Source organism: Cyprinodon variegatus, unplaced genomic scaffold (assembly GCF_000732505.1).
Source record: "Cyprinodon variegatus isolate N-32 unplaced genomic scaffold, C_variegatus-1.0 Scaffold837, whole genome shotgun sequence".
Lineage (NCBI taxonomy): Eukaryota > Metazoa > Chordata > Actinopteri > Cyprinodontiformes > Cyprinodontidae > Cyprinodon > Cyprinodon variegatus.
In genome coordinates, this window is record NW_015151290.1 from 227,643 (window position 1) to 245,650 (window position 18,008).

Genomic DNA, 18,008 nt, shown 5'->3' on the forward strand with positions numbered 1-18,008 from the left:
TGCAATGTGATAGTGCAGGATGTGTGTGTGTGTGTGATGTCCCAGGTCCTGTTCCACAGCAGCAATTACACACAGAGAGAGACAGATGCGACTTGCGACTAACAGCCAGCGAAGCATTGAAAGCCTCTGACAGGATGTTAGACTTCAGGAACGTTCTGTGGTCTCGTCTGGCTCCGTCTCAGCAAAGGAGAACAGAGATCCGAACTTAGAGGTGCTCTGGGTCTGAACCCAGCAGATATTGGTGGCTGCTGTGCTAAATAATTGATCACACTGCTAGAGAGGATTAAAAAATATGAAGACAGAAGTGATGGTTTGGATAAGCCTTTTGGTGCAAGGTTAGTTTCACAAGACGGTTTATCTTATTGTCTTGTTTTGTTTTTCTTTTAAGCTGACTTCTCTCTGCAACTTCTGTGCTGCTGATCAGCTTTAGAGATGAAAAGTTATTTTTTATTATCTTGTCTTTATTTTCCACCTCTTGTTTCCTCAGTGTGCCATGGTGCTCAAGGTCATTATGCCCAAAAACTTCTGAATGACCTGATGCAGGACTACTCCAACGCCCTGAGACCTGTGGATGACACAGACAAGGCCCTCAACGTCTCCCTTCAAATCACGCTGTCACAGATCAAAGACATGGTGAGTCTTTAGAACACTTTAAAACACATCATCAACTAACAGGAAACCACAGATAGAACCCCAGAGCTGAAATTTCAGAGGTTTGGTTGCAAATCTGCCCCATATCTCTAGGCAAGACACTGTTCCCCAGTTTGCATATGAATTTTCATGGGCATAACAAACGAAAGGTATAACGAATTACTCTTAAAATATTTTAGGATCCTAAAATTTTCACTTTATATTTATCAGAAAGGGCAACATCTGCTGATAGAGATTGATACAATTGGGATATCATTATCTTCTTTCCTTTTTCTTATCTTACTGTCAGACTAAAACCTTATAGCAATGTATATTCATATTTGTGTTATAGTGCAAATTAACTTCACTGATCGCATCCTTCTATGGTTTCAGTAAAAGTCTTGCAAACAGCATGTCAATCTGAACAAACTATATGAATTTACAGTTTGAAGAAATCGGTTTTGTTTCCCTTTCTAGTTATATATTATAGAAAATGCATAAACCTCAACAGCCACCATCAATCTTTATTAGCTTTACAAAAACAATTAGAACTTGACAACGTGATTAAATTCAACCTAGGATAATATAAAACTATTGCTGAATGGAGGAGCAATGAAAAATCAAACAAAACTTTAAAAAAAACTTAGAAAAATTAAATGATGTATGGGCTCAGACCGTGGTTATATGAAACTAGTGGATTTTGTGTTCTTGTGTATAAAATGTGAATAGGTCTGTTCGTTAAGAAGTATAGAAAAATGCAATAAAAGTTTTACATCAACCCTGTAATTAACAGGAAGGTAGTGGAGCGATCTTAACCCTGCGTTTACAGAACTTGCCCATGGCTCCTGCAAGATTCTATTATCTATATTTATGAGCAAATGCAGAGTACTGGGGATATATTTTAAGTCCTGAATCTAGATTCAACATTTGAAAACAAAAAAAGGCCCTAAGAGACAGCCCTGTGGCAACTCCACATTTAATAACTGCTGCTGTTGACTACCTCCTATGGGTTAAATAAAATCTATTGTTTTTTTTTTGAGTTTTTTATTTTTTTACGGCACTAGTGGCTTGTTTTTCTGACAGTAGGCTGACAGGAAAGTGGGTATGTGTCGAGAATTAAGGCGTTCGTGCATGGGTCGTGCGCACTAACCACTGCGGCACCTGCACGCCGAAATAAAATCTATTGTAATGGACCATTTCCCTGAACAGACTGGAAACACAGACACTTTAATAAACAGTGTAATTCCTTAATTTGACCTCCAATAATGCAATAATACAGAAACTTAAAGGTTGATGACATGAATTCCCTTTTTTTATTACTTTTTTGAATTACTTGTATGCATTCAGAGCTTCTTCATACATTCATCTTTTTGAATAATTTGAAGACAGCAATGTAATAAACATAGAACTGGTTACTGCTTTCAAAGTAATCACTGACTTATATCCCTCTTCTTTTTCTGTAGAGTTTTGACTTGTACAAGTGTGTGTCACATGTTCCGTAATCATTTTAAGATGTGCTTCTTTGTCTGAGCTGCTTTTACCATTTTGAATTGGGATGTTTTAAATGTGCCTTTTGCTTATATTGAAATGGATGTGTGTTTAGGATGAAAGAAACCAGGTATTGACCACCTACCTGTGGATCAGGCAGGTCTGGTATGATGCCTACCTGAAGTGGGACAAAGAGGACTACGACGACTTAGAGATGATAAACATCCCCAGTGATTTGGTCTGGAAACCGGACATTGTTCTTTACAACAAGTCAGTAATAAGAAGCAAATAGATAGGACAGATATCAATCAGAGACTAGAACATTCCTCCATTAATAGGTCATTTCTCCTTGTTCTGTTAATGCAGAGCAGATGAGGAGTCCTCAGAAGCGCCCAGCACTAATGTAAAGCTGCGTTACAATGGAGAGATTGTGTGGGACTCTCCGGCCATCACGAAGAGCTCATGTGTGGTGGACGTCTCCTACTTTCCCTTTGACTGGCAGTCATGCAATCTAACCTTTGGCTCCTGGACCTACAATGGCAACCAGGTTTGTGGATGTATGAGACTCGGAAAAAGTGGAAGACATTAAAACCCAAATCATTGGAGATAAGATGGCTGAAACTTATGAGTTTAAAGCAGTTTGTGTTTTTTCCATGCAGTTGGACATCAGTTTGGGGATGGACAGTGGCGATTTGTCTGACTTTGTAGAGAACGTGGAGTGGGAATGTCACGGCATGCCTGCGGTCAGGAATGTCATGATGTATGGATGCTGCTCGGACCCGTACACAGAAATCACCTATACCCTGCTTCTGAAGCGTCGCTCCTCCTTTTACATATTCAACCTGCTCCTGCCCTGCTTTCTCATCTCATTTCTGGCCCCTCTGGGATTCTATTTGCCAGCTGACTCTGGAGAGAAGGTGTCCCTGGGTGTTACGGTGCTGCTGGCGCTAACTGTGTTCCAACTGCTGGTGGCTGAGAGCATGCCTCCTGCAGAAAGCATGCCCTACATAGGTCTGAACTAGTTTTTATCTATTTTTTGTAATGACTTTTCATAAAAAAAAGTTACAATCTTTGCAATAGATTCCGATGGAAATGGGGTTTATTTCCAACTTACACCATTTCACATTTGCCCCCAAAAAACCAGAGTTCGTTAGTTGTTAAGGGTCAGTTTTTTTGCCTAGTGCTTCCGTGTGTGTTCTATTCTTCAATTATTTGTAATTACATGATCCAAGTTTGGAAACACCTCAATTCTGTGAGGTTTCTTTATAATAAGCTTGCAATAGCACATAGGTGTCCAAGTTTTTGCCATAAAGGCCAAAAACGTAAAGTTAAAGTAATTGGAAGCGGCCAAAAGATTAGATAAAAAAATCTTGCAAGCAAGGAAGTCCAATTTCTTTAGAAAAGGGTTTATAGTCAATTGAAAAATGTAAAAATATAAAAGTATTTCAAGTTTGCTTAATTATAAAGAAAAACACAGCAAATAAAATAGCTTTTTCTTGATTTCTTTTTAGCAGCAAGGACATAATGATGCCCTATAGTTGCAAACTTTGATAAATTAGCCTATTAAAGTCTGCTCTTTAGTAATGGTCACTGCATATTTGTTGCAGCATTTTAAACTAAAAGCAAAACGAGGGCTGATATCAGATGACTAATAAAAAGTTAAAATCATGTGGTGAACCTTGCTTTTTCCATTTCAATACAGTTTTTCTTTTGTCATAATTCTTATAAAAGGTAAAAATGCACCTTGGTATTTACTAAAGAATAGCAAACAAACCTAATTTTAGCCATGCTTAAAATGTGAACACAGCAATCTAAAACCCCTTTACAAATAAACTTGCCTTGCCTTGCCTTTAGAAAGACATAAACATATTGTGTGTGGTTTAAACTGTGTACTTCAGCTGCATCGCAATAATTTCAACATGTTAAAAAACCCAATGACAAACCAGTCTCAGTTTTCTGAGATTTTATTTTAAAAGTTCTGATATTTCCGAGTTTATTGATGCATCTACATTACTTAAAGTTCCCATGGTTTTTGAATAAGAAAAAAAAATAAAATTAATAATAACTAGAAAAGCACTCTGAGAGTGCAGACCTCCACCATACAGCAAATGTTTCCCTAAACTGTGACTTATACCTATAGCTAAAACACACATATGATCTGTATCATTAAGAAATTTTCATTCACTTTGCTTCCTTGTTTGATCAGTAGACCGTAACCACGAGCGAGGCACGGCTCACATTTCCGCTGGTTTTGTCTTCAGTATAACACTTCTGGACTTTTTGAGTCCGACGCTGAAGCTTTCAAAAGTCACTGCTGCCACCCTCTGGTTTAGGGGGGAACTGCTTGTTCCGCCAAATAATGTTGAAGAATCCTACGAAAAATTCATCCAGATTATGATGTGGATCATCAGCAAAATTGAATGGATTTTTCCTTAGATGGAGGTGCACTTTTTGTAAAAATTTCATTAAAATCTGTTCAAAACCTTTCAAGTTAGCCTGTGCACAGACAGACAGACAGACACAAACTTGACTAAAAACATAACCTCCTTATAATAATGAATAAAAGGTAATAATAAAAAAAATATATATAGCATCATTTTTTCTAAAATAATGCTGTAAATCTGTTGCATTATCTTACATAACATTTTCAATAAAACATCTGCTTTGTGATCACCTGATTTTATTTTTGTTCCATATTTTGTAGCAGAGAGATTAGTCCATAGCTTCTTATTTCTGGGGCAATTATGGGATGTTGAAATCGTTGGTTATGAATTTAGATTTTAAATTAAATCCAAGAGATTAAAGCAAAATTTTCTGTCCTGTTTATTTATTTATTTTTTGTTTAAACCCTCTCTGTGTTTGAGGAAAAAAAATTCTTGTTTTAAAGGAGACTTGGGATAAATAAGTAACTATAACTTTAAAGTTGGGGATGTCCTGTAGTATTACCCTCCCTAAATGTCTTATTTTTGTCTCTGTCCTGTCCTGAAGGGAAGTACTACATTGCCACCATGACTATGATCACAGCCTCCACATCCCTTACCATCTTCATCATGAACATCCATTTCTGTGGTGCAGAAGCCAAGCCGGTTCCTCACTGGGCCAAGGTGCTAATCATCGACTACATGTCGAAAATCTTTTTCGTCTATGAAGTAGGGGAAAACTGCACAACACCCGAGAGCGAGAGGACCCCGCTCTATCCAGAGGAACCCTCGGGTGACAAGGGTTGCTACTATGAAGAAAGCTTCCATAATGGCTTCTACCAACATGACAGCAACCCGTACAAGTACAGCAATGGCCAATCTGCCCATCATCCCAACAAGAATTACAGAAGCCAGGCGAACGGAAACACCAACGGTAGATACAACTTGTACAACAATCACAACAACCATGCTTCCACCATGCAGAGGGGTGAAATCAAACAAGAGCCCACACAACACTATCACCACATCAGACGGGACGAACTGGACTACCAGGCTCCTCCACACCACCCCCGAAACCTTCAGCACCTGAACGGGGGGTTTAAAGAGCAAAATCTCTATGCAGCAGAAAAGATTCAGCTCCCATCTTGCCCCTGTTGCTGCCCCTGCCTTCAACATAAACAGGTGACTCAGCACTCTGCCTCAGTTCTTTATATTCTACGATCTCCTTAGCCTTCTTTTGGTGCTCAACTTAACTAATCTTTGTTTCTTTGAAGGTGGTGAAAAACATCCAGTACATTGCCAACTGCTTCAGGGAGCAGAGAGCCACGTGTGCAAAGGTAGCGGAGTGGAAAAAAGTTGCCAAGGTGATGGACAGATTTTTCATGTGGATCTTCTTCATCATGGTGTTTCTCATGAGCATCCTCATTATCGCCAAGGCATCTTGACAGAGCCTTCATCAACAATAGTCTTCAGTGTTACTACATTCAAATATGTCAACATCAGATAAGACTATTGTTATCACAAAGAGACAGTGTGTGTATGTGAGTCTGGTTGAATTTCTTTGGTCTGATCACTCTGCTGCACACAGATTTAACCACTTCACTTAAACTCACCTAAACCCTCCCCCAGCCCTGTTGGGTAGTTAAAGTCAGGTGTACCTGCATGTGTCACGATGCGCCGGAGCTGTAAGACAATCCTGGCCCTTGCCTCGAACATGCATGGACTCTGCATTATTGACAAGCTAACAGTCAGACAACCAGCTGTAGGCATTATGTTTCTGACAATAAGCAACCAGATGCTGTTTCCAACTTTGCTCTCCATATTATACAAGCAGCAATGGAAATATTTTAAATATGACTCAATGAGAATTATGTGCTTTATGCATGATAAAAAAGGTGAAGAAATCAATAATGCAGTCTGGTCAGTTTTTATTAAAACACAAAGCAGAGGTCTGAATATTTCTTTCTTTATAATTTTATGACTAAGACTAGTTGTTATTATAAAAGTGATTATCAGAAAGAAAATTGTATCTTGACTAAGTTCTATATCTACATATATTAAGGCTGACCTTCCAGTTGTTTTGCACATTTTACCTCAGGATGATATTTTTGAATGGTTTAATCAAAATAAAAGTGTAATATTGTTCTATAAAAGGTTATATTTCCCAGTATTAGTGCAAGTGCACTGAAAGGGGAGGGTGGGGTAAGGTGTGTGGGGTACTCATTCCAATTTCTCCAAATAAAGCTCAAAATCCTTCATTAGCGGGTATGTTGCAATAAAAAAACAAACAAACACAAACTTTCATATGCTCAAGACTTCATTGTTGGACAATTATCTACTCAATGAGTAGATGATTCTTTTTATCACTACTGTATCTGCCATGTAGTAATAATACCTAAAGGTGGTCTGTTTGTATGAAGTACATAATAATGAACTTCTAAAATATATACTAAATATTAAATATTGTCTGCTCTAAATGCTTTTAAGCTACTGTATAAAAGTTTCAATACATGTAGCAAACTCATCTGCATTCTCCATGACATTGACCTTTTTGTTGGTAACTGTTCATTCTTTATGAAATTATCCCTGAACACTGATTTCTGAAAAATAGTCAACATTTTGACATAGAATATGTTATTAAAATCTTACAAATTATTTTACTAGAATTTGTTTTCTAATATTATTTTTTACTCATAGTCTTTTTGCATGAATTAGTCTTTAAATGGCAATTTATGCTGATTTGTGCTATATGATAAATACTAGTACATCTAATAAATAACCATCTTAAAATTCTAAAAAAATCGATAGAAACACAATAATCCTAATATTTAATACCCTATAAATGTTAAGGGCTGGTTGTATTATAAAAGTCTAATGCTTAACATCTGGCATTCTTCTGACTCTGTTGGGTTTCTACCCAGACTATGAGGCACAAACAGCTGTAAATACTCGCCAACAGCCCAACATCTTTTATAATTTTTTTCATCCTCATCCTCAGTGCTAAGCCAGGGATTAGATTCTTCCCACAGCAGCAGTGTGAGTGGATTCCGTCTCTAGGCGACCGTGACAGCAGCAGATGCCACGCTGAGGAGGTCCTGCTTAGAATTAGCCCTGAGATTTATTTTTTTATTTTCATTAGATTTAGCGTTGATGTGTGCATGAGACAGACCTGTGCATTGGACATGTATTAAAATACGGGACAAAACGCATCCCTTAGAGGTTAAATATGAGATGCAACATTTTGCTGCCAATGTTACACAGCACCGACTATTATAAGGGAGTGAGGTGGTGCTGTGACATGTCATCTGTTGCAGCTGATCAGATTTCAGGGGGGTATTGGGTAAATAGCAGATTTGTTCTTGTCACATTCAGTTTTGGACTCTTGCTTGGATTTACAATTTTCTTTTCCAAGTTGAGCAGATAAAGTATGATATGAGTCGCTATGATGCATAGAAATAAAATGAGTCTTCATTTTGAACTTAATAACAGGTTCTATCATGCTATGGAGAATCTCAAACCTAAACTGAAAACCTGAAGGTCAATATTTTAACCTAAAATGGCTTTCAGAAGGCTGTGAGGAATATTCTCCAAAAACTTAAAAATAGACCTAAGATAATAAAACAGTTATCAAAAGCAACTCCACAAACTTAATGAGACAATTAAAACAATTATTTCCTGTTTTTTGTGCAGTGGACATTTTTATTCCCTTTAAGGACAAGCCTGAAGGTAAGCCTACAAAATAAAATCTTATCAAAACTTAAAACAGCTCTTATGAACAAATATAGGAATAAAGCATTCTTAAAAACTACCTTAAGTGGCACTGAACAGTTAAACTACTTTTGTGAATATGATGAAAACTCTGACCTGAATTTTAATTTTCTAACACAATTTCAGTAATAAATTAGAAAAAACAACAACAACAAAGCAAACAAAAAAAGAATAATAATGGAAGAAAAAGACAAAATCCTTTTGCTTTAGGTTTGTCGCAGTCAGAAACCATAAACATTTCTAACTTCAGTGGAATACAGAATGAATATTTTAGACCCCAGCTGGAGCTCATTATTATTCCTATAAATAGGTGTCCTGGTTTCCAACTGAATGAACAAACATCTTCCTGCAATCACTGAAGGTCCCTCTTTATGTCATGTTTTAAAGTATAATTTTCTTAAAGTAATTCTCCCCCACAAAACTGAGGATAGATGAGAGAATAAATTGTTTTCTTTTCTGCTCATTATATAAAGTGACTGAACCGCCTGTCTAAAGTGGACTAAAGCATCAGTGAACCAAATTAAAACATAATTGAATCCCAGCTTAAAAATCTTTGTCTCCATCTAGTGGAGTCTGTAAACAAGGACGCATAAAGAAAATAATCTGCCACTGTTCAACAACACATATACTTCTATAACTTTTAAATATATGGTCACATTCCCACTACAAACCTTATTGTATTTCATTAGCCCCGTTTTACTTTAATTGCCACCTTCTAAAGTCCATTAAGTAGCAAGCAGCATCCAACTGTGTTTAATTTGATCTCATTATGAATACAGCTGTTCCACGAAAGCCTCAGAGCTTTGTTAAAGAACATTAGTGAAGACCACTGAACACAGCAGACATGTCAGGGGATAAAGTGTGAAGAGGTTTAAAGCAGAGTTGGGATATAAAACAATATGGTAAGCTTCGAACATCTCACAGGACACTGTTTAATTTATTATTTAAAAAATGTAGAGTATGAAAGATGCACACGAAGTACCTAAGTCTTAGGAGCAGGCAAAGCGCTTCTGTTGGTGCTGCAGGAGCTGCTGGTGAAGGCTCTGCCCCATTTGCAGTTTTTTCTGCTGCTGATGATAACCATCAAATGGTGGAAGGACCTCTCCTTGCATGACAGGGACCCTTGGGTGACACTGAAAGCTCCTTTGAAACGATATTTTGTTTACAAAGGTCAGTTCCTGAATCAAGTTATGTATCCCATCCTTTTTAAAACTTCTAGTTAAAACAATGTTGGTCCCGATTTTTAGCCCCGATGTTGTATTTTCTCGGTTCTGCTTTAAAAAAAAAACTCTGCTTACGGGCTGAATATTATTGGTGATACTGCAATTTGACCTGTATTCCCAGATGTACTGGTTCTATTTTTAATTTAGCAGAAAACCTTCATTTTAGAGAATTTTGAGCAAACATTTTGTCCCACCCAGCTCAGATCATGACAAACGACATCATAAGTTACCATAACTAAACAGATGACAGTCAGCTCAGCTATACACTGTAAAAGTCACCAGGTGACTGTGAACCCAATGGAGGGTTATGTAGATTCATAAATCAAATCAGTTCGCAGATATTCCACAATTTTCTTCAGTTGCATAAAAATGAAGGTCAGCCAATAATTCCTGGTACTTTTGTACTAAGTCAGCTTTTTATTATTCTGGTGTTCCATGTCTCAGAGAGCAGACTTTGAAATAAGCTACCTTAAGCCCGGCGTACACTGTGTGCGATTTTCGGGGGATTTTCCAGTCGTGCGAGAATGTTTCGATCGAGCCGACTTTCAGCCTGATTGTGCGTCGTGAGTCGTGTTGTGTACAGGGGGTTATGAGGGGCGATGAGGCTCATGAGGTCGGGAGAAAATCAAACATGTTTGATCGGGAGGTGGTCGTGAGAGGCTCATAAGGTTGGGAAAAAATGGGATTCTTAATATATGAGTTTGATTTTCTCCCGACCGTCGTGGGCAAATCGCTCATGGCGCAAACAAGGATTCTTCTGTAAATACAGCAGCGTGGCAGGGATGCAATGAGTGAAATGCAGTTCTGTCTGTAAAAATGACAGAACGTAGTAGCCACGTTTGCTCAGCCATGTCTTTTTTCCAAATATGTTGTCGCCTTTTCTTTTTAGGGCTTTCAGCACAAAATTGCCAGTGCGGTTCACTATAGTGAGCTTCATATTCCCCTTCTACATGTTTTGCTTCCAAATAGACGAGTCAGAGCAGCTCCATCTCACTGCGGAGCTGAGTACGACTAGTTTTTAGTCGTACAGTGTGAGCAGGTAGATCGCTAATCGTGAGCTATAAGCTCACACTGTACGACGAAACCCTGCGATAAGTCGTACAGTTGAGCAGGTGCTGCGTGCAACGATTGAAATAAATCGCACAGTGTACGCCCGGCTTTATAAATCACTGAATATCTTACCACCCAAAAACATAGATATTTGTTGTATAAACTGCTCAGGCCACTCCAGCCATGTTCAGTTCTTCACCAAAAATATGTAAAAATTGCTGTACAATTTATATAGTAGTTAAATACATGTAAATATTGTAATTGGCTCAATAAGAAAATGTTGTTCGAGGTAGTGAAGTTTTTCCTGTGGGACCAATTCTCAGTCTGTGACAGCAATGTTTGACTTTTTTTCAGTGTACCGTCCTGCTATTTATGATAACCAGCAGCTTTACGTTTCTGGTTATTAATCCCATTCTCCTTTAAATTGCTTTTACAATTCCCTGAGAATGCTGCACTTGCCTGAAGACAGTTATTTATAAATAGTTCCTATTTCAATAGATTGTTATGTATTAGTCTTTTCTAGAGTTTTATGGTGTAAAACAGATGCTACTTTCCTTTCATCTGTAGTTCTATCAGCACTGAACAAGTTTACAATGCGTGTGGTTTTAATCCATAACAGTTGCATCTTTCTGATCTTAGTCGGGACGGGAAACACATCGATTCCAGTTTTTCCTTCTCAGATGACCAGCTTACTTTTTTGATAAAACAAGCTAAGAATCAATTGAACTTTGCTCTCACTTACTTCCCAACATACAAAAACACTCACAAAACTCAGCAAAGCATAACAAACCAAACCCTGTATGCATTGATTCCAACTTTGCTCGACTGTGACTTATCGCTATTTTGTGAGTTCTCAGAAACCTGCTGTGTGGAGTGTTTTGGAGACAGACTATTGAACCACCTCCAGACAGATATTAAAAAGCTGATGATGATGATGGGCAGAGTTCATATTGGCTTTCACATGACAAACAGTTAAGATACACCCACAGTGACGGCACCTTTATGGCTGCTGAAGATCTTCAGTTTCCTCAGTTTGTGGGTGAAAATGATCAGGAACAACATGACATCCTTCCCTAAGCAGTCCTCCATCACGCCTGCTGGTAAGACATATTTTTCCTCCTCTTTTACTAATCTAAATATTCTAATTAACTGTGTCCATTTTTGACTCACCAGGAAAGAAGTCAACTCCTTCCTCCACAGCCATCAGAATGGTTTTAATAGGGAAGACAGGAAGTGGTAAAAGCTCCACTGCCAGCTCCATCCTGGGCCGGAAGGTCTTGGACCTGAAGCTCAGCAATCCCTCCATCAGCCAGCGCTGCCACAGGGCCAATGGAGAATTTCGTGGGCGACAGCTGCTGATTCTTGACACACCTGGTGTATTGGACACTCATCAGACTCTGCAGGATGTGCAGCGGGAGCTGAGGAGGAGCGTCAGCCTCCTCTTCCCCGGACCACATGCTTTCCTGATTGTTATCCAGATCGGAAGGTTCACTCAGGAAGAGAAGGAGGCGGTGCGACACATCAGGGAGGCAATGGCCCCCCATGCCTTGAGCTTCTCAGTGGTGGTTTTTACTCATGGAGACCGACTGGAAGAGGGCGCATCCGTGAAACATTGCCTGATAGACCAGTGTAGAGACCTGGCCGAGCTGGTGGCCGGATGCGAGGGAAGGTACTGTGTCTTCAATAACCAGAACCTTAACAACAAGGAGCAGGTCTCTGAGCTGATTGCTTTGGTGGAAGGCATGATGCAGGATCACGGGGAGAGCTACTATAACAGCAGAATGCTTCAGAAAGCAGAGGAAGATCTGGCACATCGGCTGGAAGAGCAGAGTAAGCTGCTCGCTGAAAAGAATGAGCTGCAGAGACATAAGCAGGACAATACGGTGAAGGAGTGGTATGAAAAAGAGTTAGAGAAAAGCAAGAGGGAAATGGAGGAGCTGAGGAAAAAACTGGAGCTGGAGAAAGAGAAGGAGGAGAAACGGGTGGAAGATCGGGAGAAGGCCATAAGGCAGGAGATTGAGAAGAAGACGCAAGAGGTCCTGAGACTGACAGAGATGGAGAAGAAGAAAAGAGAGGCTATTCAGGACAGGCTCGATAAAGTGAGCCGAATGTTGGAGGAGCAGGTTAAGCGGGAGGAGAAGATGAGACGATCCATGGAGGAGAAGATCCAGAAGGACAGAGCAGAAAATGAGAGGAAAGAGAGGGAGTGGCAGCTTCAGCTCATCCGAATGGAGCAGGCCCTCAGGCAGAGAGAGGAGATGGAGAAGGACACTCTGCAGGGAGAGCTGGACAAACTCTGCCAGAGGCTAGAAGAGCTGACCAAGAAGGAGGAGGAGAGAAAGAGGCAAATGCAGGACGTTCTCAGGCGGGAGCGGGAGGAGACTCAAAGGGAACTGGACCTGCAGATGGAGCACCTGCGAGCAGAAAAACGCAAAACTGAGGCCTTCAAACGGGAGCTGAAGTTCCTGAAGATCAAAATCGAGCAGCAGAAAGAGTGTGAAGAACGTTTGAAAAAACTCCTAGATGAGAACCTGCTGAAAGAGAGGGAAAACTGTGACAAGCAAATCTCCTCGCTGAAGAGGCTGTGTGGCCAAAAGTGCGCCGAGATACTCGAGAAGAGAGCTGCGGAGCCCCCTAACAGAGCAAGAGGTGTGGTCGGATATGTGCAGGAAATGGGACTGCTAGGTCTGAACGCAGCTCTGGAGAAAGTCGGAACTCCATGCAGCATTCAGTGACGAGTCAAAACTATATTCCTGATATTCCTGCCTTCATGTCCTGTTTGCTTTGATGGTAAAACACATCTGTACAGGAAACCAAAATGAAATACTTCGTGCAAGTCCAAGTTCAGACAAATGGATAGACGAGTCTTTGAAAATCTATTTTCTATTGTTTTGTTCCGGATTCTCAGTTACAATCGTATCTTAAATTTTATTCTAACATGCTTTAACCTAACTACAGGCCTGCAACCTATTAATTTGTTAAGATTAACCAACATTTTTATGATATACACTCCAACCAGCTTCCTTTTCTCAGCTGACAACATGATGCTTCCACTTCCGTGTTTCATTGCAGAGATTGCGAGTTATTCTGGATGCTATTGATTGTAATTTAAGGAATCCTAATAAAGGGGTTGAGTATAAACTTGTGTCTCAATTTCTGGGTATCACACACATCTTGTTAAATACACTAAAGTGTTGAGGTGAGAAAAGATGAGAAGAAATAAAAAATTGGTATAAATGCTTGGCTAGACTTTCTGTAATTGACTGAACCAATTACACACAGTCAGGAGAATAACTACCCATGTGAAGGAAATTTCATTCCAACAAATGGATGTGATTCCAGTGTGTGTCCTAAATCAGCAAATGCACAAACGCTCAGAAATGAAGGAGATAATCTGATTATGTAGTCTCTACCCTCACCCCTGTGCTGTTCTCCCTGTGTCCATTATTTAAATCTGTACTCAAACCAAACGCTGCTGCCATTATTCAAAGAACAAACATCTCTCTAAGGGTTGATTCTGTGTTTTTTTAAACATACTGTGATCTGGGCATTACCACCTGTTTATTCTAGGAACAATAAAGTCTTTTTTAATCTGCACCACATCCCCAGATGTGATTTAATATCATGCAGTTGTGTTTGTTATTGAATACACTTGTGTTGTTAATGTTATGGGTTCCAACTGAAAGCTTGATACTTGAACATTAAATAATGTTTTCTGAATGAATAAAAGCTGGACAGTAAGTAAGGGTTTGCTCTTTCAGACCAGTGTATCACAACGACAACATTGAAAAATGTCTTACACGTGTTAATGATTTTACTTGCATCAGTTGATATAGATGTTTTTCATAACACCTCAAATTTGAATTCTCACCTCTACTTAGTAAAATAAAAAATGAAGCACATACGAATATTTTCTATGTACTGCACATTACTCTGTCCACAATAAGATATCTTCATGGTGCTGTAGGGAAAAGATAAAATACACAATTAATATTGTTCATTTTGAATATTTTTTTCATTATATACATTATTAAATGCCTTATATAATTTTGCATATTTATAGCTAAAGTAAGATGCTTATCAATGTTTAAATACGACTTTAATAAGAAGCCATCTTGTTCTTCTAAATTAAACTTTTCACATGCAAGGGTGCATCAATTTTAATTAAAGAGGCTACCAGCCGATGGAACGACATATTTATATATGTAATACAACCATAAACGACAATATAAACATGGGGTTTAATTAATTATCTCATTAAAGAGGCTGAAATCGATTTTATAGATTAACTGCAAACAGACTGATGTGTTTAGGGTTTTATTTCAATAAATTATGATTTTTGTACTTACACCAAAGGTTCCCACATCATGATGCTTCCATTACCATGTTTCATTGGAGAGATTGTGAGTTATTCTGGATGCTGTTAATTGTATTTAAGGAATCAGAAAAAAGGGGTTGAGTATAAACATGTGTCTCAATTTCTGGGTATTCCACACAATGTTTTGTTATATATGAATTAAATAAGAAGCCATCTTGTTCTTCTAAATGAAGTTTTTCACATGAAAGGGTGCATCAGTTTTAATTCCAATGAAATATATTTATATATGTAATACAGCAATAATTGATCTAATTGAAAACAAAAACAATTTAAAAATGGGGTTTAATTGATTATCTCATTTAAGAGGCTGAAATCGATTTTATAGATTAATTGCATACAGCATGTTTTTGAGGTTTTATTTCTATAAATTATGATTTTTGTACTTACACCAAATACAATAACTAAATATAAGATTTGAATATTTGAACAGACTAAAATGCTTTTTAGATACAGAGATATGGATTTAAATAAAGGGTCTGCTTAAACATTAATATCTCTAATGAAGCTAAATCGATACATTGGCAGCTAAAAGATAGCGGAATAAGTTGATTCCATTTAAAACACTTTCCTAAACGAAACATTCTTTTATACTTTAGAACGTGCTACATTTTGGGATTTTAAAGACATAATTGAATTACGGTAGTTAATTTCTTACTATTTTGTCTAATTTTCAAACCTCCAAGCTTGGACTGATCAGCACCAAATGCTATATTCACAACCAATCATGGATGTGGAAGATCAGAGAATCATGTTGAACAAAAACCTTCCATTTTTGATAAAACCAAATTGGTCTAAATACAATCAAGAAACAATCATAAAAAACCCCATAAAATTTGTAGTCAGTTAATAATAGGTCATTGTTGACACCTTTTATCTGACAAATTCAACAAGCAACTTCAGGGTTAAGAAGCCCAGTTTGGTGGTGGGAAGACTGAATCATAATAATTTAGCAAAACTTGGATTATATTTGAAACTCCAAAATAGTAATAAACACAGATCCTGATACAGCTAGTTAAAATAGGAACCTATCATCCTTGCTATTCTTTGCTGGATATCGAAGAAACCAACATAAATATCAGCTTAAATATCTTTAGATCAAACATTAATGCTATAAATAAACAAAATGTTTTTAGGTTTTGACATGTTAGATAAGTAGTAGCCTATTTATAACCCATTCAAAGCAATGTTCTATGTCTCAGTGAGTAGTGAGGAATCATTTTCAGGTTACACCATTCATAACACAGTGCACAGGCCACCCATCATGGTTAAAATATTTTTATTTTACCTCTTCTTTATGCACACATGCCAACAGTTTGTATAATATCTAAAATAGCTCCCTGTCTCCTGCCTCTCTCATGTGACCCCCTCTCTCTGCCCAGCGCCTCTCAGAGCTGTGTTGGGCGGTCAGCTGCTTGTGCTGTCTGTCCCTTTAGATCTGCAAGGGCTCACAGCAGCAGGACAGATTAGTCTGATCTCAGCATGCTGCGCCATCCCCGCTCTGACTGCGAGCGCTTTCTACTGGTTTATGCATCCTACAGTCCTAGTCGTGCGGCTTGCCATGCGGTCCCGGTGCGTGGATCTGGACAATGAATAACACCAGCTTGGCGCTGGTTGGAGCGGGCAGCTTGGAGAGCCCACCGGCGCACAGAGCTCTAACAGGCTGCGTCCTGGTGCTGCTCATCATCTGGACGCTTTTGGGCAACATGACCGTGTGCGCGGCAGTTTGTAGATACCGCCACCTGCGCGCCAAGGTGACCAACATCTTCATCGTGTCTCTGGCTCTGTCGGACCTCCTCGTCGCGCTGTTGGTGATGCCGTGGAAAGCCGCGGCCGAGGTGGCCGGCTTCTGGCCGTTCGGCGGTTTCTGTAAGACGTGGCTGGCCTGTGACATCATGTGCTCCACGGCCTCCATCCTTAACCTGTGCGTCATCAGCGTGGACCGGTACTGGGCCATCTCCAACCCGTTCTGCTACGAGCGGAGCATGAACAGGAGGGTGGCCTTCATCATGATCGGCGTGATTTGGACTGTATCTGTGGTGATCTCCTTTGTTCCGGTGCAGCTGGACTGGCATCGGGCGGAAATCAGTGACCCCGGCGGGCGGACTACGACCCCACGCGTGGAGAGCACCGACAGAAGCTGTGACTCCAGCCTGAGTCGCACTTACGCGATCTCCTCCTCCCTTATCAGCTTCTACATCCCTGTAGTGATCATGATCGTCACCTACACCCGGATCTACCGGATCGCCCAGACGCAGATCCGGGTGATATCCTCCCTGGAGCGCGCGGCGGAGCACGCCCAAAGCTGCCGGACACATGTTCCTGAGCTCTTCCCACACATGTGCACAGAAATCGGAGCCAGCTCCTATCAGCCCCGCATCAGCATCCACCCTGTTACCCAGTGCCCAGATCAATCACACCGGGAGCTGAGAGTCTCCATCAGAAAGGAGACCAAAGTGCTGAAAACTCTCAGCATCATAATGGGGGTTTTTGTCTGCTGCTGGCTGCCCTTCTTCGTCCTGAACTGCGCTCTTCCATTCTGCCCCGAACCAGGGGCCCCGGGGGGCCATCGCGGCCCCTGCTGCGTCAGTGAAAAAACCTTCGATGTCTTCGTGTGGATCGGGTGGAGTAACTCCTGCTTGAATCCGGTGATTTATGCGTTTAACGCAGACTTCAGAGACGCCTTCCTTCGCCTGCTGCGCTGCCGCGGCAGAGGCTTCCTTTCGGCGGTGAGCACCGCGGTGGAGACCATGATGGCGGGCAACGAGGCCGGCCAGAAGAGGCGCGACAGCACCCTGAAGCCGAAGCTCAGCGTGTCCGTGAACACGCGTGGGAGTCAAGACAGCGGGGACACCACCATGGTGGTGTTTTATCACGGAAGGGCCACGATGGAGCAGGGGACGGACACTGAGGAAAGACTGACACAGATACCCAGATAAATCCCAAATCTATGCACATTTTGTTACATTTGAGTTACATTTAAATGGTTTTTGACTGTTAAACAAATGAATCAAAACAAATAGGTTTTATTTTTCAAATATGGCAGTCCAAAAG

General features: G+C 40.0%; 3 protein-coding genes across 4 annotated transcripts; all 3 read left to right on the forward strand.

The window, feature by feature from the left end:
• On the forward strand, nucleotides 1-7,101 carry LOC107099089 (neuronal acetylcholine receptor subunit alpha-9-I-like). Of its 2 annotated transcripts, XM_015397061.1 has the most exons (7): nucleotides 1-335; nucleotides 488-633; nucleotides 2,234-2,388; nucleotides 2,485-2,665; nucleotides 2,778-3,129; nucleotides 5,107-5,720; nucleotides 5,813-7,098. In XM_015397061.1, exons 1-7 carry the CDS (start codon nucleotides 293-295, stop codon nucleotides 5,981-5,983), a joined length of 1,662 nt encoding a protein of 553 aa, XP_015252547.1. In that variant the 5' UTR covers nucleotides 1-292; the 3' UTR covers nucleotides 5,984-7,098. The 2 variants fall into 2 exon arrangements, with proteins under 2 accessions (XP_015252547.1, XP_015252546.1); XM_015397060.1 differs by lacking the exon at nucleotides 1-335 and having other exon boundaries at nucleotides 433-633; nucleotides 5,813-7,101.
• A 3,536-nt stretch (nucleotides 7,102-10,637) lies between these two features.
• Nucleotides 10,638-14,123, forward strand: LOC107099094 (GTPase IMAP family member 4-like). The gene is made up of 2 exons (XM_015397068.1): nucleotides 10,638-11,679; nucleotides 11,753-14,123. The coding sequence occupies exons 1-2, from the start codon at nucleotides 11,625-11,627 to the stop codon at nucleotides 13,312-13,314; spliced, it is 1,617 nt and encodes a 538-aa protein (XP_015252554.1). The 5' UTR covers nucleotides 10,638-11,624; the 3' UTR covers nucleotides 13,315-14,123.
• Nucleotides 14,124-16,386: 2,263 nt separating this feature from the next.
• LOC107099095 (D(1) dopamine receptor-like) lies at nucleotides 16,387-18,008 on the forward strand. Its single transcript, XM_015397069.1, has one exon. The coding sequence runs from the start codon at nucleotides 16,544-16,546 to the stop codon at nucleotides 17,891-17,893; it is 1,350 nt and encodes a 449-aa protein (XP_015252555.1). The 5' UTR covers nucleotides 16,387-16,543; the 3' UTR covers nucleotides 17,894-18,008.